Raw genomic sequence first — 27,882 nt, 5'->3', positions numbered from 1 at the left:
AGCCCTGCCTCACCCTGGAGCCGTTCAAATCTGTGAAGCAAGATAGGAACAGCAGAGAGATAAGAGCTCCATGCAAGCTTTAGGAAGCTCCAGACGAGAGTGGTAGCTCACCAGTGTCCTTGGGCAGGTCACAGAGCTTCATTTCCTTATCTTATAATGGGGGCAAAATCATACTCACCCTCATGAACTCCTGCGAGGGCCGATGAGATGGCACAGCTGAAGTGCTACCCCAGACCCCGCACACTGCATGGGCCCAGGGAGTGCTCGCTGCCATATTGTCATTGGGATCAGGCACCAATGGCCACCGGAAGGCACAGTTGAGGGTTCTGCAGGAATGGGGAGGTGAGCATCTTAGGCCAGGTCCTTGGGGGTGGCAAGAGGCTATCTGAAGGAGGTGAGATTTGAATGACTGAATCTCAGCTTCCATCGGTCTCACCTGTCCCCTGGCCTTAGAGACGGGCTGTGACCCTGCTTTGTTGAGCTGTTTCCCCAGGACACCCTGCCCATGGGGTGGCGGGTTTGGGAGGCCCGAGCAGCGCCCTCCCTTCCTGGGAGCTGAGGTCACAGCTCTGGCTGGTCTGGGCTGTGTGTGTGGCTAAGTGCACTGCAGCCCTGGCCTGGTGGGAGGAGGGGCAACGGCTAAGTGGTTTCTGAAAAAGGGCAAAAATGATGGGAAAGGCTTTGGGATCCTCTGGGAATCAGAGCTGCGGCAACAGCAGCTGCTGCCATTGCTGGAAGCGTTTTCCTTGAGTGCCAGAGCGCGCCCACAACCCATTCCTGCCGGATCAGAGCAGCGCAGCCCAGGGAGGGACCCGGGACCCTCACCCTCGGAGGCGGGGAGGCAGCTCTCCCCACACCAGCCCAACTCTCCCTTCCAGCAGCAGTGGCCTGCAGCTTTCCGTGCCCGCCCCGCGGTGAGGGGGGCGTGCCTGCGTCCAGCTGGTGAGTCCCTTTTTGTTGTTTGATGGCCATTGCAGCTGTTAGCTGTAGAATGGCATAGTGAGCCGTCCAAAGCTGGGCCCGCCATTTGCCAGCTGCGTGACTATGGGCAGTTCAACTAGCCTCTGGACGCCTCAGTGATCGCATCTGAAAACTGGGGAGAATAGCTGTCTGCCTCAAAGGTCGCCGGGAGGCGTAAGGGAAGCTGTAGCTGCACTCAGCCTGGCTAATCGCAGGCGCTTGGTAAGTGATGGTCGCTGTTATCCACGGGGCGAGCGGTGTTTGCACCAGAGTCATCTGGGCGAAGAGCCTGCAGCCGCTGCAGGACCAGCGGTTTGTGGCTGGAGGTTTCAGGTGTTGCCCTCTCTGGAGGGAAGGAGGGCAGGGGTCCTGGGTTCTTGTCCCGGCTCCATTCTCTCTTTCGGTATCTGGCAGAGTCCCTCTGGCTCCTCATCCCCGGGTTGGGAAGCTCCCAGCTTTCCATCTCTCCTTAGGAGGCCGAGGGGACAAGAATGACCAGGGCCTGCAGGGAGCTGGGGGCAGAGAGATGCTTGGGTAAACGGGGCAGCAGGAGAGCCACGCCCTAGGATGTCTCACTTGGATTGGGGAGAGAAGAGCGGAGGCTTCTCCCAGGGGCTGGGCAGTGTCCTTCCAGGGCTTTGCCGGGTAGGGTAGTACTTATGTTGGGACTGGCCTTTAGTTCAAATGGTGAGTTTGTGAATCTGCTAAATCAGAACAACCGTCTCCTTCAGACACCCCCAATCGCTGTTGGAATGAATGCCCCCATCACTGTAGAAGGTTTGACAGCAAAAGGGGGGTTGCCCATGGGGCTCACCTGCTGGGCACATCTCAGGCCTGGCAGTGACAGGCTGTCCTGTCCGTGTCCACCCTCCCCGCCCAGAGCAAACTGCCCCTCAGGCCTTACCCTGCTCTCTACTCTGGGAGAAGCTTGGTTTTTGCAGGGAATCAGGTGCAGGGCATGCAGAACAGATCCGGGTCCGCTGACAGACTGCATGAGGGACTTTGTGGGCTGCTTCATAGTCACTGGGCCGGGTTAGATTTGGGTTAGTCAGAGAAAGCGGGGAAGCTGCTAAGAAGGAGCATTGCCAGAATGTTGGTAGGTGCTCTCTTGTTGGCCTGTCAAGAGCTGCTAGCCAGGCAGCAGGCTTATTCCTGGTTTTGTGACCAGCCTTACTCCAAGGGAGACATTCCTGGGATAGCCAGACCTGGCGTAGGGCCTGGGTGTTATTTATACTTCGTTTGGGTTTTGAGCTTCCTGGGACACTTATTTGAGTGACAGGGTGGTCAGGTTTGGGGCTTCAGAGGGGAAGGGCATTGTCCCCAGCTGCCTGGCCCCGGAGCTGGGGGTCTGATTGGCCCCCAGACTCTGGTGTGAGGTCGGGGGCTGAGTTTCCTGGCTGAGAAGAAGCCCCAAGTCTCCCCGAGAGCTGGTAGAGAGCTGGAGATGTTCTGGAGCCAGGCTGCCTGGGAGCCGACGCAGGCTCTGTTTCTGACTGTGTGACCTCCAACAAGTGATGTCACCATTCCGCGCCTCAGTGTCCTCCTCCTAGAGCTGTGAGACTGAAGTGAGGGAAGGCCTGTGACGGTTAGAACAGCGCTCACCTTTGCACAGCGCGGGCTCAAGCACACCGGTTATTTTCATTCTTTCAGTCACCTGTGCTTGTTATTTTATTAATTAAAAAAAAATATCTTTGTTGTTGTTGCCCTGGACATTGTCTCAGTGGTTAGAGAATTGGCCCACACACCAAAGGGTTTCGGGTTTGATAGTTGATGTGTCTCTCTCACATGGATGTTCCTCTCAGTCTCTTTCTTGCCCTTCCTCCCACTTCCTCTAAAAAAGAAAAAATATCAATGGGAAAAATATCCTCAAATGAAGGGTAACAACAACAAAAAATCTTTTTTATTGAATTTTAAAGAGAGAGAAAAGGAGAGAGAGATGGAGAGAAACATCCACGTGAGAGCAAAACATGATCCAGCTCAAACAACTGAGCCACACTGGCCAGAGCCTCCTGTGCCTATTACATGGTGACAGGCTCCCCATACAGTGAACAGTCCTTGACAGGAAGTTATCTCCTGGAAGCACAGACTAGTGACCAGGGTCAGCCTTCTGGAGCTTTTCATGGCTTCCTACCATCCACACAGCAATACCCACATCCTGTGGCCTGGGCAGTCAAGGCCAACAGCCACCTGGTTTTGACCTCGCTGCTTATCCCCCAGTCCCACTGGCTTTCTTTTCCTTGGCTCCAGGGGTCCCCTCTCTCTCGCCGAGTCCCAGCCCAACCCTACTCCCCTCCAGGCCCAGCTCATCGGCCACCTCCTCCAGGCAGCCTTCTTCAGCACCCCGGCCCCTCCAGCACACCCGAGCCACCCCTGGTTTCTGTCTCAGAGGGGGTCTGAGTCCTCTGGGTCTCCCCAGCACAGGGCCAGACACTTAGTAGGTGGGTGTTGAATGATGGCTGAATGAGTGTGTGCGTGGCTGGAAGTGGGGCTTCCTGTGGCCAGAAACACTTCCTGCTGCAAGGTTTCCACCTGATGGATGAATCAGAGAAAGACTCTGGTCCTCCGGAAAGTGGAATAACAGGCAGGAGGGGAAGTGGGCCGGCAGCCAGCTGTCTGTCCTATTCACAGGTTCAGAGCTGTGAGGCTGCCTCACTCCCCCCAGGGATCGGGGCAGTGGATCACAGCTGATTTATTGCATGACTCCACCATGTGCTCTGGGTTCTCACTGCCTGAACGCTCACTGGAAATAGCGTGTCTCGACAGCAAGAGCTGGAGGTGGGATTTGAATCAGGATATGCGTGGTTTCAAGGCTTGTAGTCATACTCATTCCCTTCTTCAACATACTGCAAGTAAAACTAAAATCAAGTAATTGCATGTCTCAAGACCTGGAACCTAGGAAGTGACCGTGCAAAGAAGGCCTTCAGGGATTGATGGCCAATAATCTGGGCCACTCTGGAGGGGAAGGGAGCATGACTGGTGCAGGGATTAAGGGGTGTGGAGGAGACTGGATCCTGAGGGAGGTGGCATCTCAAGAAAAGGAGGAGAAAGCACCCCAAGGGGAGGCACCGCAGGAGCAAAGGCCATTGAGACGTGGCAGCCCTGGTCCCAGGGTGTGGGGATGCCCCGCCAGATGGAGAGAAGAGCAGGAGGTGAGGTTAGGAAGGGGGTGAAAAACAGTATCTACACACATTTACGGCCGCACGTGCAGGCACTCACTGCCAGCTTAGCTCCAGGTGCTCAGGCCTGAAGGCCCACCAGCTCCTCAAGGTAGAAAAGTTCAGGGCCAGGATGCTTGGCCTATTATAATTTCACAAAAATGACCCAAAGGGCAACAAACCCCACAATAAAGACAAAACACACATACAAAAAAACCCTCTACAGACTCAGTGGTTGCAGCAGCCAGAGGAAGAGCAAAGGCAGGGGAGGGCGTGGCTGAGATGGGATGCCTGGGGCAGGAGGGCCTGTGCAGACTGGAATGTGAATGTGTGGACAGCCATCCTGTTTCCATGACAAGACTGCTCTGGCTCTTTGGGGTTGAGCGGGCCCTCTGGCCTGAATGCACAGCCAGAGACAGCTACTCCCCCTGCTTCCCTTATCTGATCTTGGAGGGATGCAGAGCAGTGGTGTCATCTGCATTCAGAGTGCTGCATCCAGTCCCTCAGAGCCTGTGGACTCCAAGCTGTGGGCCCATCCATCCCAGAGGCTGATGCCCCTGGGCTGTTACTGGGTCTCTGGGGTGGGAGGTACAGCACCCCTGAGAGCTTCCGTTCTGGGGGCCTGGGTCAGCAGCGTTGGACCTCTGGAATGTCCTGCTTCACCAGGGGAAGGGGGGAGCTTTGCAAGGAGGGTAGTTAGGGGGTGGCATCCTACAGTCCTTGAGCTGGGAACAAACCCGATCTTGGTGCTTGCCCGCAGGCTGCCGCGTGGACAAGGATGAAGAAATGGGGGAGCTCAGACTCAGGGGAGTCTGAGGACCTGCCACAGGAAGACTCCCGCCCAACCCCCCCGGAGGGAGACCCCAACTCCAGGCCAGCTCCGGCCAAGCCCGGCATCTTCCCCACAGCCAAGAGCCGCAGCCGGCTCTTTGGGAAGGGTGACTCGGAGGAGGCCTCTCCTATGGACTGCTCTTACGAGGAAGGGCAGCCAGCCTCCTGCCCGGCCATCACGGTCAGTCCTGCTGCCTTCGTCCAGAAGACTGGGGATGGCCCCGCCTGCGCCAGGTAAGCAGCCCCTGGAGCCCGGCTCCCTCCCCATCGGGAGCCCAGCCCTGGAGACACCGTGTGGTGCTCCAGCCAATGGGCTGGGCTCATAGAGCGGGGGAGGCTGGGAGCCTTCACAGGTCGTCGGTTCCAGCATCTGTACTCCCAGGCCCTTCAGTGGTCACCAAGGGGTGTTGGTATCTATGCGGATCCTAGCTGCCGGCTGAACTCAGATGTCCAGGCCTGGAATGCTCACCAGCCCCAAACACCTAGCTTTCCAGTCAAAAAGCTTAAGGACAGGATATGCTTTCAGACAGAGAGTACAAACCAGCTCCAGCGAGGAGCCCATTAGCCTTTCGGCCTCCTCCAAGGCCAACGTGAGGACGGTTTTGGAGTTAGTTGGCGCCAGTTACACCCTGCGTCCAGCCCCCTCTAGGCAACTGCCTTCTAAGCCCCAGCTCCCCAGCAGGCGGAGAAGCGAGGGGCCTGCCTGCTGGAGGAAGTGGTGGCAGCAAAGACGTTCTAGATTAAGCATAGCAAACTCGTGGCCGGTGGGCCACAAGCTGTGAGTTTGACATGCTTGTAGATGGTGCCTACAGGCAGGATGGGGACAGAACGGGGGCTCCTGTACCCCCTGTTCCTGTTATATCCGCTTCCTGGATAGTCATCTCGACGGAGGGGTAGGCTTATATCACTTGTCTTCTCCTTTTGGAGTGCCTTGGGGTTTCGTCCTGCTCCCTGACAAGCTCTGAAGGCCTCGGGCCTCAGGCCCCAGGGTGCCCGGTGTAGGAGACCAGGTGTTTCTGGCCCACAGGCAGTCATCCCAGGACTCCGTCCCAGCTGGCGCCGAGAGGAAGCTCAAGCTCTACGACCGCAGGAAGATCTTCGAGGCCGTGGCCCAGAACAACTGCGAGGAGCTGGAGAGCCTGCTGCTCTTCCTGCAGAAGAGCAAGAAGCACCTGATGGACAGCGAGTTCAAAGGTGGCCCCGGAGGCGTGGGTTCTGGGCTCACCCCTGCCGTCACCTGCTCTGACCCTCGCTTTTTCTTGCAGACCCAGAGACGGGGAAGACGTGTCTGCTGAAGGCCATGCTCAACCTGCACGACGGGCAGAACAGCACCATCCCCCTGCTCCTGGAGATTGCCCGGCAGACGGACAGCCTGACGGAGCTGGTCAACGCCAGCTACACAGACAGCTACTACAAGGGTGAGAGGCAGTGGTGGGGGCGGCACAGCTCCCACCGGCACTGCTGGGGCCAGGAGGGCACAGGTGTGCTTCTGCAAGCCTCTGAGCAGCTTACTTCCTGTCCCAGCCACCAAGCGGCACCTCCTGACCCTGGGGTCCTTGCCCCCCAGCTGCTGGCTTGGTTCCTCCTCAGGGTCTCCCCCCCAAACAAACAAACAAACAAACAACTCCCCTCTGTGGGCCTGCTGCTCCTGACCTCTGGACCTGGGGGCTTCCTTCTCGGCTGCTGTTCTCATCCGTGGGCAATTGTGACTCCTCCAGCTTCCAGTCTGGTGTCCCCATTCCTGAAGTTCTCTAGTCCTGCCTCAGGGACTCCCTCAGGGGATCCTGGCCTGGCTTCCTCTATTGGGGAGGGGGGGGGGCACCTGCCACATTCTACCCAGGCCTCCCCAGCACCTGCCTGGGCGCCTCCTACAGGACATGAGCACAAAGCCAACAGCACGAACCCTCCACAGGCCAGACAGCACTGCACATCGCCATTGAGAGGCGGAACATGGCCCTGGTGACCCTCCTGGTGGAGAACGGGGCGGACGTCCAGGCTGCGGCCAATGGGGACTTCTTTAAGAAAACCAAAGGGCGGCCTGGCTTCTATTTTGGTAGGGAGACCGTGGGGCAGACCCATGACTGAGTGATGATTGCTGAGGGGAGGCTTGGGTGGAGGCAGAGGGAGAGAGGCAGTCTGGATGGTGCAGGGCCCAGGCTGTCTATTCCCACGGCCCACTGTGTGCCTGTGTCGGCTGCAGGCGAGCTGCCCCTCTCCCTGGCTGCGTGCACCAACCAGCTGGGCATCGTGAAGTTCCTGCTGCAGAACTCCTGGCAGCCGGCGGACATCAGCGCCCGGGACTCGGTGGGCAACACGGTGCTGCACGCGCTGGTGGAAGTGGCCGACAACACGGCCGACAACACCAAGTTTGTGACGAGCATGTACAACGAGATCCTGATCCTGGGGGCCAAGCTCCACCCGACGCTGAAGCTGGAGGAGCTCACCAACAAGAAGGGGCTGACGCCGCTGGCCCTGGCCGCCAGCAGCGGGAAGATCGGGGTAGGGAGGGGGCTTCGCGTGGAGCTGGGGGTGCTGTGGGAGCGGACTGCCGGCCTCGCTGTGCATGCCTGTGATCACACACACACACACACACACACACACACACACACACACACACAGTGTGCGTCCTGCTGCTGTCACAGCAGCCGGCAGGGCGGTGGGGAGGCTGGTAGAATAAGCCAGGGGGAATGCGTGAGCCCAGCAGAACCCAGCGTTGAGCATGTGGCCATTTTTTTTTTTTTAATGGTTTTAAATCAACTTTATTGAGCTGTGATTTACACCAAACAAATGGAAACATTTGAAGTATTTGGTCTGGCCCTAACTGGTTTGGCTCAGGGGATAGAGCCTCGGCCTGTGGACTGAAGGGCGTGTGTGGGAGGCAATTGATTGATGTCTCTCTCACATCGCTGTTTTTCTCTCTTTGTCTCTCCCCCTCCCTTTCACTCTATTTAAAAATAAATGGAAAAATATATGTGGATGAGGATTAACAACAACAACAACATAAAGTGTTTGGTCTGATGAGTTTTGACGTGTACACAGCTGCAGCCACCACCCCAGTCAACATACAGACACTGCTGTTGCCCAGTGGTGCTCCCTTGCTCTTTGCAGTTAGTCTTCCTACCCCTTTGCCCTCCCCACTCTACACAGATACTATTTGCTTTCTCTCACTGCAAATTGTTTTTTTAAAAAAAGTCTCAGTTCTTAGACTTATCACCGAAGCAAACCTAAATGTAAACATAAGCATTTAATCTAATTTAATTACCACAAGAGATACTTTTATTTGATGAAACTACTGGCTCTTGTGAACTTTATTTTTATTTATGTTTTTAAATTGAATTTTTTGGGGTGACATTGGCTAATAGTTATATAGGCTTCTGGTGTACAATTCTATAATACCTCATCTGTATGTTGTGTTGTGTGTTTACTATCCCAAGTCCACATGTGGCCATTTCTTTTTTCTTTTTTTTAAAAATCTCATCTAGGGAAATTTATCACTGAATTTTTAGACAGAGGGGAAGAAAGAGAGAGAGAAAGAGAGAGAGAGAGAGAGAGAAACCCATGTCCTTTGGGTGTACAGGATGACACTCCTACCCACTGAGCCACACCAGCCAGAGCACCATTTCTGATTTCTAACTCTGAGTATCACCAACAAGACACGGGGAGAGGGTGGGGTGCTGAGGCCTGGGCATAGGGGGTGAAATGGATGTGACCAGCCAGGTGTGACCCTTGATGTGGCTGCGGGAGGCTGCTGGACGGAGGTAGGTGCCTGGGTGGGGTCTCCAGCTGGGCTGGGAAGCAGAATAATTCCTGAAGCAGAGCTGGAGCCCAGTGGGGACACAGCCTGTGGCGGGCACCAGGCTGGTCCCTAACAGGCTCTCGTATTCCCATGGCAGGTCCTGGCCTATATTCTCCAGAGGGAGATCCAGGAGCCGGAGTGCAGGCACCTGTCGCGGAAGTTCACCGAGTGGGCCTACGGGCCCGTGCACTCCTCCCTCTACGACCTGTCCTGCATCGACACCTGCGAGAAGAACTCGGTGCTGGAGGTGATCGCCTACAGCAGCAGTGAGACCCCTGTGCGTGGGCCGGGCTGGGACCAGGGAGGGCTTCCGGTCTCACCACACCCCAGCCCTCAGCCCGCCTGGGGCCGGCTAGCTGCGGTCTCATCAATGAAAACCCGCTGCCGGGAGGTCTAGGCCCTGCAGCCTCATCAACCCATTCATTCCCCCGAATGTTTCCTTCATCGCCCAAACACCATCCAACGACATGCCCTTAACAAGTTAAATCAGAAGCACACAGACAGAAAGCATCCTCCTTTTATCACACGCAGACAGGTGGCTTCATTTTGTTTACACAAATGTGCTCCATGATGTAGAGCACATGTGTCAAACACAAGGCCCGCGGGCCAAACCCAGCCCGCCAGGCCTTGCAATGTGGCCCGCACCGCGCTGTCATCACTGCACTCCGCTGTCAGTTTATGACATTGTCAGTTTATGACTGTTCAGTAAACCATTCGGCCCGCGATTTAGGCTGGATTTTAGATTTTGGCCCCTTCTCTGATTGAGTTCGACACCCCTAATGTAGAGCAACAATATTTTCCCTCACTGATGTGTCTTGCAGCCAATTTCCTATCAGTCCACATGGGTCTGCTGCATGTAAAAACAGGGCTGCACAGTATTCCACAGCAGGGGTGGGGAGACATGTCCATAGAAGGACATTTATTTCCAGTGTTCGCTACTACGATGCTACAGGCCACGTGGCAAAGGTTTGAGATTTTTCATCTAGAAAGGATATCTGGAATTGGAATTGCCAAGTCAAAGAGTCTGTACATTTTAATGTTTTAATAGCTTCTGTGAAATTGTCCTCCAAAAAACTTTTTCGATGCATTTGGCCACCACCAATGGGTACACAGTTGCCCTTGGCCCTGCCAACCTGGGTATTATCAATCTTTTTATTGTTTTAAGACGACTTTAAGGGAATGGAGCAAACAATGCTCTCTCACTGATTGGGGTCGGGGTGATACTTCTTGAGGCACAAGTAGCTTCCCATTCCCAAAGGCATTCAAGAAGACGCTGAGGATCTTGTTGGAGGAGCTCAAGTTCGGGCTGGGGGGTTGGCCTTGATAGTCTGAAGAGGCTGGGATGGCCTGATTTTGGCTCCTCCATCTTGGGGATATTTGAGTTTTAACAGAGATCTCCTGGGTACCAGACTTCTGCCCCAAAGCACATGTGTAAAAATGATGTCCCAGGCACAGCCCCACCCTGAGGGAAGGCTGTCTAGTTGCCTTCAGTCTCGTGCATCAGTCATTACCACTCCTGCCTGGATAGCCCTCCTAATGCAGGGCTGGGGATGTGAGAACCCAGAGGCCTCTTCATACCTGCCTTCAGCCCCTCCCCAGGCAGCCTCGTGCCAGCCTCTGTCTGTGCCAGCCTCTCCCCATGATGGTGGGAACAATAAGGACGTAGGTGCTCAGAAGTGAGTTATTATGATAAAAGTAATGGGCATAGAATGTCGGGCAACACTTGGTAGTTGTGAGGCGTCAGGGGCACTTGGGGCCACGTGTGCAGGTTCACCCCTCATTCACTGTACACACAGGAGCAGGAGGCCCAGAGGGGCCTGCTGGTCCAGGTCTGTGGCCCTCAGCGGCTCTGTGACCCGAGGGCATGGCCACGGTGGGTCCTGTGCAGAGAGGTGGGTGTGAGGAGTGCCTTCGGCTGCTGAAGGCTTGAGGCGGTTCCCGGTGGGGAGCGGGCCTCACCTCTCTCTGCTTCCCTTAGAATCGCCACGACATGCTCTTGGTGGAGCCGCTGAACCGACTCCTGCAGGACAAGTGGGACAGATTCGTCAAGCGCATCTTCTACTTCAACTTTTTCGTCTACTGCCTGTACATGATCATCTTCACCACGGCCGCCTACTACAGGCCTGTGGACGGCTTGGTGCGGCCTGGGCTTGGGCCTCGGGTGGGGTGTGGGGAGAGGGGATGGGCATTCCTATGAGACCCCCAAGACCCCAGACCCAGGCTGGGCCCTGTACTCCTCCTCTCCTGCTCTCCGGGCTGTCCTGGACAGCGGCCCTCTCTCTCCTGTCCCTGCTGCTCCCTTAGCCTCCTGGCTCCGTGCGGCTGGGGACCCTGGTGGCAGTCGGGGCGTCCTCGGTAGGAAAGGATGCAGGAATTAGGGCTCAGGAAGTAGCTCTCCCTGAAGCTGGGTGTCCACAAGGTCATGGGACGGCATAAGCCCTAAGCCCACTGCCATCCTGCTTACCTGCCACCTTGGGTCACTCGTTGCTCATTACCCATTTCCTGGCGGATCCTTCTGAGCACTTCTTCTGTGCCTGGTCCCGGGCCCTCCGTCAGCTCAGCTTAAGGCCAGATTTTTCCCTCTTGAGTAGACTCCCTTGAGTTTCAGAATTAATACCCAAACACTTCATTTTGTTGCTTTTATTTCCAGGGTGCCTTGCTTGCAAATTTGATTTAGAAACTCAACTTCCTAGTTGGGTGAAACCTGATCTCTACCCACCTATTAAGGCCATTTAATGACTTCATTTTAAGAGAAAAGAGGAGTGAAAATAAGATAGGAGAGTGAACCAGAGCTTATGAAACACTGATGGGAGGCTAAAAGGAAACGGTGGCTGACACACAAGGACGACACACCCATGTGGGACGTCTCTCTCCACCTTCCTTGGGAAGCCTTGGGAAACCTTCCACGTTCTGGGAGACCAGGGCTCATCCCAACCCTCGGGAGGGGCCGGAAGCTGGTGGCATTGGGTCTGTCGGCGTGCCTCCACCTATGCCATCACCCTCCTGAGCTGCGACTTGTCTGAGAGACAGCACAACACTGTAAGGATGCTGTGCTTGGCACCGGAACTGCCACTTTGGGAATCAGTTTCCACAGAGGAGTCCATGCTGGTGTCCCCATAAGAGGGCATTGTCTTTATTTGAGTCTCTCTCCTGATGGAGGCTGGGCCTCTCGGGCAGGGGCTGGGTTTTAATCCCAGAGCTTGGCACCTGGTAAATGTCGAATGGATGAATCCGTGAGTGAGTGAGTGAGAGAATGAGTGAATGGAGTCACTAACTTCTCTGCACCTTGCAGCCACCTTTTAAGCTGCGACACACTGTTGGCGACTATTTCCGGGTCACTGGAGAGATTCTTTCTGTATCAGGGGGATTCTACTTTTTTTTCCGAGGGGTAAGCATCCTTTTCCGCCCCGCTGTGAATTTCCGTTGTCACCAAAACAAACAGCCAGGAGAGCCACTCAGTGCCCACTCACTGCTTAGTTCATCGGACAGGAAGTGAGCCCAGGGGTGAGGATAAAAGCCCACCAGGCGTTCAGGGCTGGAGGGTGGGCGTCCGTAGGAGGGTCCCCGCAGGCCATCAGTCTTGGATACAGACAGTCAGGGATCGCTACCCAATGTAATATTTAACTACAGAGGTAGAGGGGAAGCCTCTTAGATAGATCACGATTGGTAATTGCTTCATTCATCAAAACAGTCCAGTATAGCTCAGAATAATGAAAGAAACCTACCGGTGTACTGGAACCATTTTATTTTAACTGAAAACTCATAGGTGCACATTCCTTGGCTGTTCTTTGATTAGATGAGCAGTCTTTTCTTTGAATGTAGGATCACTGTTACATGTACAAAGAATTGGATATTATTGTGAATTTTTCCCCTTAATCTAAGCTACATCCATTTTTTTTTTTAAACTAACCTTTAAAGAATCTTTCCAGACTCTGTCCTCATGGAAACAATAATCTTTAATTTTCACTTCCGTAGTTTATATTGTAATAAAATACAAAGCCACTGCAGTAAGTGCAGCAGGCAAAAAGCACTCGTGGCAAACCGGGCTCACCAGGGGGGAGGGTGGGGAGCGTGTGGGTGTCCGGGAGAGGGCCTCCTCGCCGCCGGCCGTCAGCAGGGCCGTGGCGTCAGTCATGATGTTTTCAGGGAGTGGAGAGCACTGGTTAACCTGCTTAAAGACGTTTTACTATAATGCATACTTAAAGAAAATTAGGGGAAAAGCACAGTTTAAAAAAGAAAAGCACAAATTAAAAGAAAAGAATTGCCCCCTCTCATCACTCCAGCACCACAGTTGATAACCTTTGGTGATGTGCCTTCCTGTCTTTACTTCCGGCTATCGCTGCCGCTGCGCTCTCCATTTGTGCAAACGGCTCCTGACTGAGCCACCTACCATCACCCCGTTAGCCTGACCCATGCTCTCCTCCTCACTCGAAAACCTCTGCTCTGACACCTCCCCACGGTCCATGGGGTGCTCACCACTGAGCCTCATCTAACCTCTCCTGGGATCTTGCTCTCTATTCACTTGCAGATCCAGTATTTCCTGCAGAGGCGGCCGTCGCTGAAGTCCTTGTTTGTGGACAGCTACAGTGAGATTCTTTTGTAAGTGACCCTTTGGCACTGATGCCTCAGTGGCAGACAACAGCTTGTGGCCCAGTCTTGAGGGTACAGCAATCGGCGCTCACTCATTCTCTCACATACACTCAGCCTGGACCATAGTAGGGCCTCACAGCCTGTTGGATGAATGATGGAAGGCACTTCATAAACGTTTTGGGATGAATGAATACCGAGGGTCCACTCTGGGCCAGGGATGAAGCAGGTGCTAGGGGATGGTAGACCTGTGTCATGGGCTCATGTGGTTTATAGTCTGAGTTAGGTGTACCCTTGTTCACGTCCCCCATCCTTTTGCTTTTCACTGGTATTTGATTAAACTGGGTCCAAAAACCCTCTCTTTGGCAACAAAAGCTCTACTCTTTCTTATTTCAGGCACCTTATCACCCCTCCAGAGGCCCTTAAGCTTTTTAGGCTCCTTGGTTAAAAGAGTTGGTTCTTAGCTTCCACCCTGATTCAGATTTGGCTTTCTTGGGTCTGCTAAGTGAGTTTCCAGTTGTCCACTGCTTCCCAGCTTCCAAAACCCATATATGGGGACTCTCTTTTCCACCCAAGGCAACCCTTTACCCACTTCAGCTGGCACCGGTTCTTATTTGGCCAAGGTTCTGCAAATGCAGAGCTTTCTCTTTTCAGCAGAACTCCAATCGAGGGGCCTGTTTATGGACATCAGGTGTTGAATAGACTTCCATCAGGACAGTGGCAGCGTTTTGCTGGGTTCTGTCACACAATGGGAGTGAGGTGGTCGCTGTGGTCTACAGTGTTAGTGCAGCTGGGGGAGCTCTCAGGAGGAGGTCAGGATGAGCAAGGAATCCTGGGACGAATAAGTAAAGAAGGGACCACTGAGCAGATTCTGCCATAGGATCGTCCGGATGTCCATCCTGTCCAGGGCTCTGACGTGGGCACTCCCACTAGCCTAAGGGGGCTGAGGGACGTTTCCCTGGCTCTGCACTTGTGTTTTGGGTCTGAGCATCAGACTCCACCTGTGGTTTCCCAGGAGGGCATGGCCTGTCCCTTCTCAGAGGCATTGGAACCTCCTAGGTTCTCTGTTATCTATGAGGCTATTTTCCTGGGGACTGGGAAGGAAGGCTGTTGGGGCTAAAGCAGTTTCCCAACCCATTTATTTATTTATTTATTTATTTATTTATTTATTTATTAAAATAAATCTTTATTGCTCAGATTATTACAATTGTCTTTCCTTTTTCTCCCCATAACTCCCTTCCACCTGGTTCCCGCCCTACCCTCTGCCCTTATGGTACTTTCCTCCCCCCATTGTCCTCATCCATAGGTGTATGATTTTAATCCAGTCTCTTTCTGCATCCTCCACACCCTTTTCCCCCTGATAATTATCAACCCACTCCCTTTCTTTGCCCCTGATTCTATTATATTCACCAGTTTATTCTGTTCCTCAGATTTTTAATTCACTTGATTTTTAGATTCATTTCTTGATATATATGTATTTGTTGATCATATCCCAACCCTTTTAGATAATATTTTTACAATTGCCCCTCCCATAACATGTTAATACCACAACTATACTGTATAGTGGTTTATGTATTTCTATCTGTGCTTTACGTATAAAGAGCATACGATTTCTCTCCCCAACCCACTCCAAACCAACATTTGTCCCCGTCAGGGCAGTACTGCTCCCACTGAGAATCATGTGCTAAAGGAGGCAGGACAGCCAGCCCTACCTCCCACATGGCCTGTGCTTTGTGCCTCTGAGGAGAGACCCAGGCAGCTGGGGTCTTCCTGTCTGGGGAAGGGGAGGAGGGGTGCCAGGCCTCCTGGGTGCCCTCAGACAGCGCTGCCTGTCGCTCCCCCTCAGCTTTGTGCAGTCGCTGTTCATGCTGGGGACCGTGGTGCTGTACTTCTGCCGCCGCAAGGAGTACGTGGCCTCCATGGTGTTCTCCTTGGCCATGGGCTGGACCAACATGCTCTACTACACCCGTGGCTTCCAGCAGATGGGCATCTATGCCGTCATGATTGAGAAGGTGGGTGCCAGGGCCCGAGGGGGTTCTCCACAGAGCCCGTTTCCCTCGTGGGTATGTGGGGCCCGGACCCACAGACCTCATCCACCCTCTCTGTATTGTCTGAGGAGATGCTGGTTTGGCTGAAGACCCCCGCCCCCAGAAAATTATACCCCAATCAGGCGATCTGGACTTGACCCAGGTTTTGGAGCTTCCCTAAAACTTTACCCTCTTCCCTAAAACTTGACCCTCTGCCTACCAGACAGACCCCCTTTGCCACCAGAACAAAGATTGGCAAGGGGTGGGGGTGGGGGAGCTGTGGATGATTCCTATGTGACATCTGAACTACAACCCACCAAACACACTTCCTGCACATGCTTGGATTCCACTTGGGCTGGACATTAACCACCGGCCCTGCCTGGGCCTGGACTCGATTCTGACAAGCTGCTCTCTCCTGCAGATGATCCTGAGAGACCTGTGTCGCTTCATGTTTGTCTACCTTGTGTTCTTGTTCGGGTTTTCCACAGGTAACAGGCTTGGTCAGGGCTGGGGGTGGGGGTGGGGGTGGGGGCGGGAGCCGGGAAAAGGACTCTTACTCACCTCAGCTCCTTGAGGACTCCGCAGGAGCTGGGTGGGAGGGACCCAGTGGGATGTGTGTTTACAGATGACAGAGTGGATGGACAAAGGACACACCAAAATGAGCAGGAGAACCTGGAAATGTTACTCATAAAATGTTATAACTAATTTTGAGGTAGCAAGTGCTACTTACCTGTAGGATAACTACATTTTGGCTAAGTTCTTTCTTTATTTTTTTTAAAGAAAATAATTTTTTTAAAAAGAATAGTACAAATAACGCTCTATACTCTATCCTGATTCCTCAAACCATGCCACTCTTTTTTTTTAAAAAATCACTTTCTCTCCCTACTACTACTACTACTACTACTACACACACACACACACACACACACACACCACTTAAAAAAAATTGAGAGCAAGTTTTTTATGATCAGACAAGATCAGCCTTTACCACAATATACAACAGGATGCTCTCCTCTATAAGTACAGTATAATGACCAGAATCAGGAAATTAACATTGTTACAGTACTATTAGCTAATCTACTAACCTTATTCAGATTTCACTAATTGCCTTAATTAGGTCTTTCACAGAAATGGCAATCCCAGATCATGGACTCCTTCAGTTGTCATGCCTCTTTAGTCTCCTTCAATCTGCGGCACTTCCTCACATCTTCCTTGTCTTGTGTGACCTTAGCATTTTTGATGAGTTAAAGGCCAGTTTTTACAATGTCTTTCGATTTGGGTCTGTCTGATATTTCCTCATGGTCAGATCCAGGGCTGCATTCTTGGTCCAACGATCAAGGAAGCGAGATTTGTCTTCCTCTGCCTTGCGTCGGGGGTCCCACGATGTCTGCATGTCCCATTCCTGGTGATGTTAACCTTGATTGTTTTGTTTTGGTGGGCCTGCCAGATTCTCCCATGGTCAGGTTATTATCTATCCCCTTGTGATTGAGGAGTAATTTGCGAGGTGGAGCTTTGAGGCTATGTCAATATTCTCATCAAACTTTCATCCAATTCTTTTAGCATCCACTGTCTTATTCACACCCGAGTCACCTAACCCCAATGGTTGTCAAAATAATGGTTTTCTAGCTCCATCATTCCTTCCACATTTATTTGCTGGAATTCTATGGTAAGGAAGAACTTCCCATTTACCCACATTTATTTATTTACCTAAGTATAGCCACATAGATTCTTTCTTTTTATGAATTCTCACTTTTTAAAAATATATATATTTTATTGATTTTAGAGAGGAAGAGAGAGATAGGAAGATCAATGATGAGAGAGGATCATTGATTGGCTGCCTCCTGCATGCCCCCTACTGGGGATTGAGCCTGAAACCCAGGCATGTGCCCTTGGCCAGAGTCGAACCTGGGACTGTTCACTCTGCAGCCTGACCGTCTATCCACTGAGCCAAACCAGCTAGGGCTGGATTCTCACTTTTTAAAATTGCTTATAACTCCTTACTATCACCACAGTTTGATGCTGAAATAGTCTGAGAAATTGTCATTGGGAGCCCCTTCAAGCTGGCTCCTCTGCCCTTTTGACACACCTTCATAATTTTTTCACCCTCATCTGAGTCCTGCTATTACCTGGTTCACACGTAACTATCCCTGCCTTGCAGCCCATTTTGAAATCTTTGTCTGGGAGTCATGGGCAGCTTTATTATTATTATTATTTTATTTATTTATTTATTTATTATTTAAAAAAATATATATTTTATTGATTTTTTACAGAGGAAGAGAGAGAGATAGAGAGTTAGAAACATCGATGAGAGAGTGACATTGATCAGCTGCCTCTTGCACACCCCCTACTGGGGATGTGCCCGCAACTAAGGTCCATGCCCTTGACCAGAATCGAACCCGGGACCCTTCAGTCCGCAGGCCGACGCTCTATCCACTGAGCCAAACCGGTTTCAGCTTATTATTATTTTATTATTATTATTTTTTTAAATTGTCACTTGAGCATATTTTCCCATTGATTTTTAGAGAGAGGGAAAGACAGAGAAATACCAATGTGAGAGAAACACATCGATTGGTTGCCTCCTGCATGCACCCTGACCAGGACGCGGGCCTGGGAGGAGCCTGCAACCATGGTATGTGCCCTTGACTGGAATCAAACCCGGAACCCTTCGGTCCACAGGCCAATGCTCTATGCTAGGGGTGTTGAACTCAATCAGAGAAGGGGCCAAAATCTAAAATCCAGCCTAAATCGCGGGCCGAATGGTTTACTGAACAGTCATAAACTGACAATGTCATAAACTGACAGCGGAGTGCAGTGATGACAGCGCAGTGCGGGCCACATTGCAAGGCCTGGCGGGCTGGATTTGGCCCGCGGGCCTTGTGTTTGACACATGTGCTCTATGCACTGAGCCAAGAGAGCTAGGGCCATGGCAGCTTTAACTACGGTAGGAGCTTGGACTGACAGGAATTGATATGGGCTTTCGGCCCTAATCTGAAGGCCCTGTGTATCAGTAGCCTCAGGTGGAGATTAAGCCATGTGGGTCAGATACTAGTTATGGGTGAGACACTGGTTATGGGTTAGACACTGGTTATGCAGTAACCACAGGCACAGCTGCTACAGAAGCTCTCGGGCTCTGGACTACCATTCCCACAGAAGAGTGCAGAGTGAGGCTCCTTAGCCCCGTGGTTCTGGCCCGGGTGGCTCTGGCCCTCTCAGAGGCACAGGCAGATGGTGTGACCGAGACAGTGGGTGTGGGTCCAGGGCTGCCATGTCAGGTTCAGCAGGTGGTGCTCTGCACAAAGCTGACTGTATTTACATTGTACAGATAGATTTCTATATTTATTTTAACCAAGGTTTCATTTAAAAATACAAGTTCTTTTAAAAAATATTATTATTGATTTTAGAGAGAGATGGGGAGAGAGAGAGAGGAAGGAAGAGAGAAACATCAATTTGTTCCACTTTTTATGCATTCATTGGTTGCTTCTTGTTCATGTTCTGACTGGGGATTGAACCCAAAACCTTGGCATATTGGTAGGACACTCTAGCCAAATGAGCAACCGGCCAGGGTAATAAAGTTCTTATTGTAACCAAATAGTATAATATGACCATTTTCTGATAGTTTTGAAGAAAGGGTTGCTTTTTAAAACATTCAAACAAAGGTGTGTGCCCAGCCAGTATGGCTTAGTGGTTGACCATTGACTGAGGAATGAAGAGGTCACTGATTCGATTCCTGGCCAGAACACATGCCCAGGTTTCAGGCTGGATCCCTGAAGGGATCATGCAAGAGGCAGCTGATTGATGATGTTTCTCATCATTGATGTTTCTATCTCTATCCCTCTCTTTATAAAAAATAAAAAAATAAATAAATATGTATATGTATATATGTATATATACATGTATATACGTATACACACATATATATACATGTATATATATACGTATATTTGTATATTCTAGAGGCCCGGCACATGAAATCATGCATGGGTAAGGTCCCTAGGCCTGGCCTGCAATCAGGGCAGATCTTACCTGGCTGCTGGCAGCCGGCCCCACCCCTTGCCACTGCTGTGGTCACCCTGCATGTGTGGGGACTGGCAGGGCTATGCAGAGGGGTGGCCCTGGAACCCCTGTGTCAGCCGCCACAACCCTGGGTTCCCGGTTCCCCATCAAGCAATTGGAGCCTGTTGGGGGAAGGACCAGAAGTTGACCTGCAGGCTGGGGGCAGCTCCTGCATTGAGCGTCTGCCCCTGGTGATCAGTGTGCATCACAGCCAACTGGTCATTCTGCCAACTGGTTGATTTGCATATTATGTATGTACTAAAGTCCCAGTGCACGAATTGGGGTCAATTGGGCTGGGCTGGCTGGGCAGAGGGGCCACAGGAGGTTGGCCAGCCAGCCCCATCCCCAAATTGCCCCCCTTGTCAAACTCCTGGTTGAACTCTCAGTTGAACTCCTGGTCGAGGGGACAATTTGCATATTAGCCTTTTATTATATAGGATATATATATATATATATATATATATATATATATATATATATATAACAAATCAAACAAAGGTGTGCTACATAGCCAAACAGTGTCCCTGCTGCAGACCCACCCAGGGAAGTGGGTGTGTATGTTGGGGGGCCTGAGGTCTTGGCTCCCATCCAGCTGCACCCCTCCCTCCCCATGACCTGCAGCGGTGGTGACACTGATTGAAGATGGAAAGAACGACTCTGTGGCTGAGACCTCATCGCACAGGTGGCGGGGGCCTGGCTGCCGGCCGCCCGACAGCTCCTACAACAGCCTGTACTCCACGTGCCTGGAGCTGTTCAAGTTCACCATCGGGATGGGCGACCTGGAGTTCACCGAGAACTACGACTTCAAGGCCGTCTTCATCATCCTGCTGCTGGCCTACGTGATTCTCACCTACATCCTCCTGCTCAACATGCTCATCGCCCTCATGGGGGAGACGGTCAACAAGATCGCACAGGAGAGCAAGAACATCTGGAAGCTGCAGGTGGGGTGTGTGTGCAGCAGGCGGCGCCAGCGGGGCGCATGGGCCCTGCAGGGTTTGAGGAGGAGCAGAAAGCTCAGCCAGGTCCCCGGATCAGGCAGCAGCCTCTCCCTCAGTCACCTCCCTCTGGCTCCTCCTCGGGGTTTCCCTGCCCAGTGTCATTAGCTTGTGTTCATAGACTCGGTGTTTCCTGTGACCTGGGGTGGGGGGAGGGGGCGCCGAGGGAAGGAGACAGAGGGCTCAGCCCCATGCCCGCGGTGCCCATCTCAGGGAACTTGGTCGAGGGTGGGCACCAGAGATCATACTCTGGGGGAGCAGCTACTATGGGGCAGGCCCCAACAGCGACACTTTTGAGACCCCTGGTCCATGCTTGCCTCCCCACTATTGATAACAGCATCATTCTTACCGAGTAGCCCTGACTCTGCACAGGGCACACACATGCTCTCATTGAACCCTCACGACAATGCTCTGAAGGGGGTCCTCACTATCCCCACTTTTCGGATGAAGGTGCTGAGGCACAGAGACGTTACGTCTCTGTGTCCAGGGCAACTAGTAAGTAGCCCAGGCAGGAGCCAGCCTGGGCAGGAGCCAGACTGGGCAGTCTCTCACTCGAGAGACTCTTAACCTCTACTATCCCTTCTCCTGCTCCACAGCGAAGGGCTGGGGCTGGGCCACTCCACCTCACTCATGGGCTCACCACTCACTAGCAGGGCCTGGCAGGGCGGGGGCTGGGCGGGCTGAGCTCCTTCTGTGGAGGGGCGGCCACAAGGCTTCGAACACAAGCCTGTGCAGAGGGCACAGGTCCTGCTCCGAGGTGCCAGGCCTGGGAGAGACCCGGGGGAGGCTGACCTTGACAGCGCCGTCAGTCAGGGTGGCCCTGGGATGAGCCCTCTGCCCGCTGCCCTGTGTCTTCCTGCAGAGAGCCATCACCATCCTGGACACGGAGAAGAGCTTCCTCAAGTGCATGCGGAAGGCCTTCCGCTCAGGCAAGCTGCTGCAGGTGGGGTACACGCCTGACGGCAAGGATGACTACAGGTGGTGTTTCAGGTAAAGCCCCAGGGGGAATCACAGCTTGGGGGGCTCAGACCAGCTGTGGATGTTGGGGACCTGCCTAGAGCCAGCTGTGGGTACAGGGGTATAGAGGCCTGCCTTGGAGCTCACCTGTGGGCATGGGGGCTCACCCAGAGCCAGCTGTGGCCCAGGAGCTGCCCCTGTGCTCAGCTGTGGGCATAGTGGACCCACCCACCTTCAATCTCAGCTGGTGAGACCCAGACATGGAATCCTGGACAATGAGGTGTCCAGAGGGGTCTCCTGGTAATTAGAGACCAAACCAAGAATCCAATGTTTAAAGTCACTGGAGCCCGTGGTGTGGTCTGAGGACATGTCTCCAGGGTGGTGCCCAAAAAGGCAGGCCCATCTCCCCCTGCCCCCCACAAGCTCTGTCTCCCCATCCTGATCGCTGGGCTTCTTGGGTTTGGCCTGTGGGGCCCAGCCCTCCACCCGGGAAGCTGGCCAACGCCTTAGGCTGCCAGCTCCCTGCTCTCTTGTCTCCTCGCCCCGCAGGGTGGACGAGGTGAACTGGACCACCTGGAACACCAACGTGGGCATCATCAACGAAGACCCGGGCAACTGCGAGGGCATCAAGCGCACCCTGAGCTTCTCCCTGCGCTCGGGCAGAGGTGAGTGTGTGTGTGTGTGTGTGTGGGGGGGGGGGGGGAGGGGGGGATGCTGTGGCATGCTGGGTAGGTGGGGCCTTGGATCCCCCCATTCCTTGCAGGTTTTCCTCGCCCTGCAGGCAGGCGAGGTGCTAGAATTGCCCCAAGTGTCAATCACCCTCATACTCAGTCACAGGCACTTTTTTGTGCTCTCACATGCACCTGCACCGCTGACTGCTCCCCACGCCCAGGCACTGGCTCAGGCACCGGCCCAGGCTTCTGTCCTCAGTGCCCAGAGGAAGCAGCTCGGCCCCCATCCAGACACGTGGATAGCTGAGCTCTCGTGGACCGTCTTGTCTTTTCTGCCCCGGGCTTCACCCCCACGGTCTGCGCTCAGCTCTGAGCGGCCTGTGGGCACCAACAGGGCACGCGAACACTCACCTGTGTGGCCACAGCCAGGTCATCAGGGGAGGGAAGGGTGTCCCCTGAGCAGAAAATCACCACCAGGAAAAAAGGCCTTTGACTGTTCATGGTAGACATTTAACAGTAGACATTAAAGGTCTAATCAGGGGTCTTCAAACTACGGCCCGCGGGCCACATGCGGCCCGCAGAGGAGTCTGATCCGGCCCGCCAGGTTTTTTGGGCAGTGAGCGCAGCCGAGGTGTTACAGTAGGAATTAGTAGTTCATATAGTCCGGCCCTCCAGCTCTCTGAGGGACCGTGATCTGGCCCCCACTTTAAAAAGTTTGAGGACCCCTGGAAAGGAAGCTAAATATCTTCCTTTGAGTTATAAGTACAACCCCTCACTAGTGGTTGCACTAGTCTGTATTCCCACCAGCAATGGACTAGGTTTCCCTTTTCTCTAAATCCTTATTTGTTGATGGCAGCCATTCTGACAGGTGTGAGGTGATACCTCATTGTAGTTTTAATTTGCATCTCTCTGATGATTAATGACGTTAAGCATTTTTTCCTATGTCGGTAGGCTATCTGTATGTCCTTCCTGAAGAAATACTATTCAGGTCTTTTGCTTATTTTTTAATTGGATTGTTTGTCTTCCTGGTGTTGAGTTGTATGAGTTCTTTGTATATTTTGGAAATTAACCCTTTATCAGATGTATCACTTTGGAATATGTTCTCTCATATAGTAGGTTCCCTTTTCAGTTTGTTGATGGTTTCTTTTGTTGTGCAGAAACTGTTTGATGTAGTCCCATTTGTTTATTTTCCCCCTTTGTTTCCCTTGCCCTAGATGATGTGTAGCTGAAAATATTGCTCTATGACATGTCTGAGACTTTACTTGGTGTATACGTTTTTGTTTGAATCCTTGCTTTTAATTCTTTTGGGTAGGAGTGGAATTGCTGGATTATATGATAACTCTATGTTTACCTTTTTGAGGAATTGCCAAACTATTTTCCAAAGCAGCTACATCTTTTATATTCCCACCAGCAATGCATGAAGGTTCTATCCACATCCTCACCAACATTTCTTTTTACCATCCCAATGGAAGTAGCATTTCACTGCACTTTTGATCTGCATTTCTCTAATTACTAATGGATTTGAACATCTTTTCATGTTCTTATTTTCCATTTATAGATACTTTTTGGAGAAATGCCTACTCAAGTCATTTGCTTATTTTAAAAATTGTGTTTTATTGTTGTTGAATTATAGGGATTTTTTTTTACCTACATAAGATATTAATCCTTTATCAGCTATATGATTTGCAAATATTTTCTCTTATTCTTTGAGTTTTCTTTTTACTTTCTCAATAGAATCAATTGACATATGAAAGTTTTAAATTTGATGAAGCCCAAGTTATCTTTTTATTTTGTTGCCTATTATTTTGATGTCATATCCAAGAAATTATTGCCAAATCCAGTATTATATGAACTTAACTTTTATATATATCAATTAGCCTATGATAAAATTTTTTTCATGATAACATTTTTTTCATTATATGTTGTTTCACTTAAAGTCACAGAACCTATAGACGACCATGTTAAGTGAGGACTTACTGTATAGATTAGTTTTTTTTTTCTATGACATAATGCTTTTTATTTTTTAAGATTAGTTTTATATCAGCTTTTATTTAGCTGAAAATGTCAATTTCATTTTATGTTTGAAAGAAAGATATTTTCACCAGGCATAGAATTCTGAGTTAACAGTTTATTTTTTCCTTTAAACATTAGAATACTTTAGGAATGCTTCTTTTCTGTTGTCTGGCCTCCATTGTTTCTAATGAACAGTCACCCATTATTTGCATTGTTTTCCTCTTGCTATAATGTGTCATTTTTTTCTCTGGCTGCTTTCAAAATACTTTTTTCATTTTTGGTTTTCAGAAGTTTGATAAGGTGTGTTTAGTTTTCTTTTTTTTCCTTTTTTTAATTTTTGGTCTTATCTTGCTCAGGATTTGCTGAGATTCTTGGATCTGTACATCAATGTTTCATCATAGTGGGAACTATATATATTTTGCTTTATCTTCTCCATCTTCTTCTTTTGGGATTCTAATTATATGTATGTTAGACCATTTGATATTGTCCTATAGGTGTTTGAGGCTTTGTTCATTTTTCTCTTTTCCCCCCTGTTTCTCAAATCTGATAAACAGATCTGTCTTCAAGTTCACTGACCCTTTTCTCAGTCATCTTCAAACTGCTATTAAGCCTGTTCAATGAATATTGCATTTCAAATATTGTGCTATTTGGTTTTAGAATTTCTGTTTGGTTTTCTTTTATAGTTTCAGTTTCTCTCTTGAGATTCCTTAACTGTTCCCTCAATAATGCCATATATATATATATATATATATATATTTTTTTTTTTTTGCTTCTATGAGTATATTTATACACAGTGAGGCATCAGTAAGTTTATAGTTAGTTGTGAATATGTGAAACGCAGTTTATTCTTGTATTATTTTTTATTAATTATTTTCCATATATTCCATCAATAACACCATATTTTTTTGTGAAACACAGTTTATTATTGTATTATTCTTTATTAATTATTGTATTATTTTCCATATGAACAACTGTAAACCTACTTTTGACAACCATGCTTTAAATGGTCTGTCTGCTAAATTCAGCATCTTGGCTATTTTGAAGTAGGTTTCCATTGATTGCTAACTGTGTGTCACATTTCCCTGTATTTCTCTCTTTTTAAAGCCTTATCCAAGGATATGTTTTTATTGAAGAGAGATAGAGACCTCAATATGAGAGAGAAACATTGATCAGTTGCCTCTTGTACATATGTCATGTGGGGATTGAATCTGCAAGCTAGGTATGTGCCCTGAATGGGAATTGAACCCCCAACCTTTTTGTTGTACAAGATGATGCTCCAACCAACTGAGCTACCTGGACACGGCTCCCTGTCTCTTTTTACATCTAGTAACTTTTAATTGTATACTGGACACTGTAGATAATACATTGTAGAGACTTATGACTGGATTTTTGTTCTAGTTGGCAATTCAGTTACTCATGAATCACCTTGAATTTTTGTAGGGTTAGATAGAAGGACACTCTAAGGTATTTTCCAATTCCATAAATCCTGTGGGACTAGGCATCCAAACTTCCCACTGAGGAGCTTGTGAGGGCTTGCTTTTAGCTTTGGTGGGTGGGTCTTGAGTAGACTTTAGGCTGTAGATCGTGTAGAGTAAGTTGGGTATTTCTGGTATTTTAGCTTAATTCTCAGTAGGGAAAGGGTGTTGGGGAGGTCTCTCCACCCTGGTTGGGTTGGACCTCTGCTATCCCTTAGTACTGCTCATTTTCTAGTGTCCCTATCCCACTTTCAGCCTCATCGTGGTAAGACCAGTGCAGTCTCACCCTGTGCAATCATAACTCAGCTCTAAGCCAAGGACTATGGACCTCTACATCCAAGTTCCCCTCTTCCTCTTTGCCTGTACCCTGTTCCATAGATTCTAGCTGCTTCAGCTCAGAGGCACTGCCCTGCTCTGCTTGGACTCCAACTCACTGTACCACAGTCAGAGAACTTGTCCCTAAGCAAAATATCATGGTAACCATGGGGCTCGCCTTGGGAATTTCATTTCTCTCAGTATTGCAGCTTTTCACTTCTGTTGTCCAATGCATGACTGAAAACAAGGTGTGCGTTTGCTGCGTATATTTTGTCCAGTTTTATAGTTGTTTACAACAGGATGGCTGGCTCAGACTAGAGGCAATCAGAGCTGGAAGTGGAAATCTATATTATCAAGAGACTTACTTTTGTAAAACCACTTAAGGACTTTATCAGTTTTCCCAAGGGCCTCTTGCCATCCTGTAATTTCCCCATGAGTCTCATTGGAAGAACTCCCTGTGTCATTTCATAATACTTGATAATCTTGTCTTCACTTTTTTTTTTTTTTAAAAAAGTATAGTTTATTGATTTCAGAGAGGAAGGGAGGGGAGAGAAATAGAAATATCCATGATGAGAGGGAATCATTGATTGGCTGCCTCCTTCATGTCCTACACTGGGGATTGAGCCCATAACCCAAGCATATGCCCTGACTGTGGATCAAACCATGACCTCCTGGTTCATAGGTCGATGCTCAACCATTGAGCTACTGCTGCCAGGCTTGTCTTTAATTGTTAATTGGTCTATTCATCACAGAGGCAGGGAAGAAAAGTAGTCAGGAACTGAGCTAGGGCGAGCACATGAGGAGATCTTGGCATCAGGACTGTGGGAAGTGGGCACTGGAAAACCCATACCTCCTTTGAGGGCCCTGGAGCTGGAGCTGGGCCAAGCAGTCCCTGAGGCAGGGTCTCCCTACCACCTCGTCAGCCAGAAGGTGGTGTCTCCGTGAGCATCTGGCCTGTCTCCCATAATGCTCTCTTGCTTCTATCCCCGGGTTCCCCAAGGGATTGTCTTTCAGCGATCGGTGCTTAGTGTCAAACTGGGGTTCAGAGACAGGCCGTGGGCCTGAGGGAAAGACCAGACCTGAAGCATTAAGCTGGTGTAGTCACACAAGGCCCAGCCTCCGGCATTCCTGATGCCGTTGAGATGTGGCCAGTGTTGGACTCCAGCAGAAGGACTTGAATCGTGGTCTGGGGGTGGGAGGTGTGGCCACCAGAGGGCTTGGCTGACCAGGGCGCTGGCAAGTGGAAGGAGTCCACACATAGCTTTCTCTCCTGCCTGTCATTTCTCTGAGGTGGCGGAGCTGGAGGAGGCTTTGAGGGCAGGCCCTCTCGAGGAGCTTCCTGGAATTACAGGTCCCATGTGGGATCCCCCTGCGAGGCTCAGTGTCACCATGGTTCCCTTGGCATTGTCCCCAATCTGCCAAGGCCAGGTGGAGCCTCCACCCAAACCTTGATTCTTCTTTGGCTGGTGTTTATGACCCTATACCTGACCTGGTGCGGAGCAAGGCAGGGGGCAGGCCCCAGCATTGCTCTGTGGAGATCTGCTTTCCCTCCCACGTGGGCAGGAAGGAGATGGAGGCAAGAGAGGTAAGCAGCGGACGCTGGTGAAGCAAGTCAGGGTGGGGCGGAGGGAGCGAATTTTAGGAGCTGCCAGAGTGGAGGAGGCCCCTGGAGCAGCGGAGGCCAGAGGGACTGGCTCCGATCCGGGTGCCTCAGGAAGCCCCGGCACGCCTGGGCCCCCCTTTATCTGGAGGTTGGTAATAATTGGTGAGATTGGTAATAATGGGTGAGATTGGTAATAATGGGTGAGATTGGTAATAATGGGTTTATGATTGTTGTGCTGCACACAAGGCAATCACGATGCTTTCCCTTTTAGTTTCAGGGAGGAACTGGAAGAACTTTGCCCTGGTCCCCCTCTTAAGAGATGCAAGCACCCGAGAGAGGCAGCCCGTTCAGCCTGAGGAGGTCCATCTGAGGCACTTCGCGGGGTCCCTCAAGCCAGAGGACGCGGAGGTCTTCAAGGATCCTGCTGTTTTAGGGGGAAAGTGA

General features: G+C 50.9%; 1 protein-coding gene across 1 annotated transcript; it reads left to right on the top strand.

Moving 5' to 3' along the window:
- Positions 1–4,878: 4,878 nt before the first annotated feature.
- On the top strand, positions 4,879–27,882 carry TRPV1 (transient receptor potential cation channel subfamily V member 1; the record flags this gene model as incomplete). The annotated part of the gene is made up of 15 exons (XM_084862953.1): positions 4,879–5,180; positions 5,974–6,140; positions 6,212–6,364; positions 6,859–6,999; positions 7,147–7,445; positions 8,840–9,019; positions 10,721–10,879; positions 12,035–12,130; positions 13,271–13,341; positions 15,176–15,341; positions 15,778–15,844; positions 20,031–20,350; positions 21,267–21,394; positions 21,911–22,026; positions 27,710–27,882. The coding sequence occupies exons 1-15, from the start codon at positions 4,894–4,896 to the stop codon at positions 27,880–27,882; spliced, it is 2,523 nt and encodes an 840-aa protein (XP_084719079.1). The 5' UTR covers positions 4,879–4,893.

Source organism: Pipistrellus hanaki (assembly GCF_964339955.1).
Source record: "Pipistrellus hanaki genome assembly, chromosome: 16".
Taxonomy (NCBI): domain Eukaryota; kingdom Metazoa; phylum Chordata; class Mammalia; order Chiroptera; family Vespertilionidae; genus Pipistrellus; species Pipistrellus hanaki.
The sequence above is the reverse complement of the archived record's forward strand: the minus strand, read 5'-3'. Positions and strand labels throughout refer to the sequence as shown.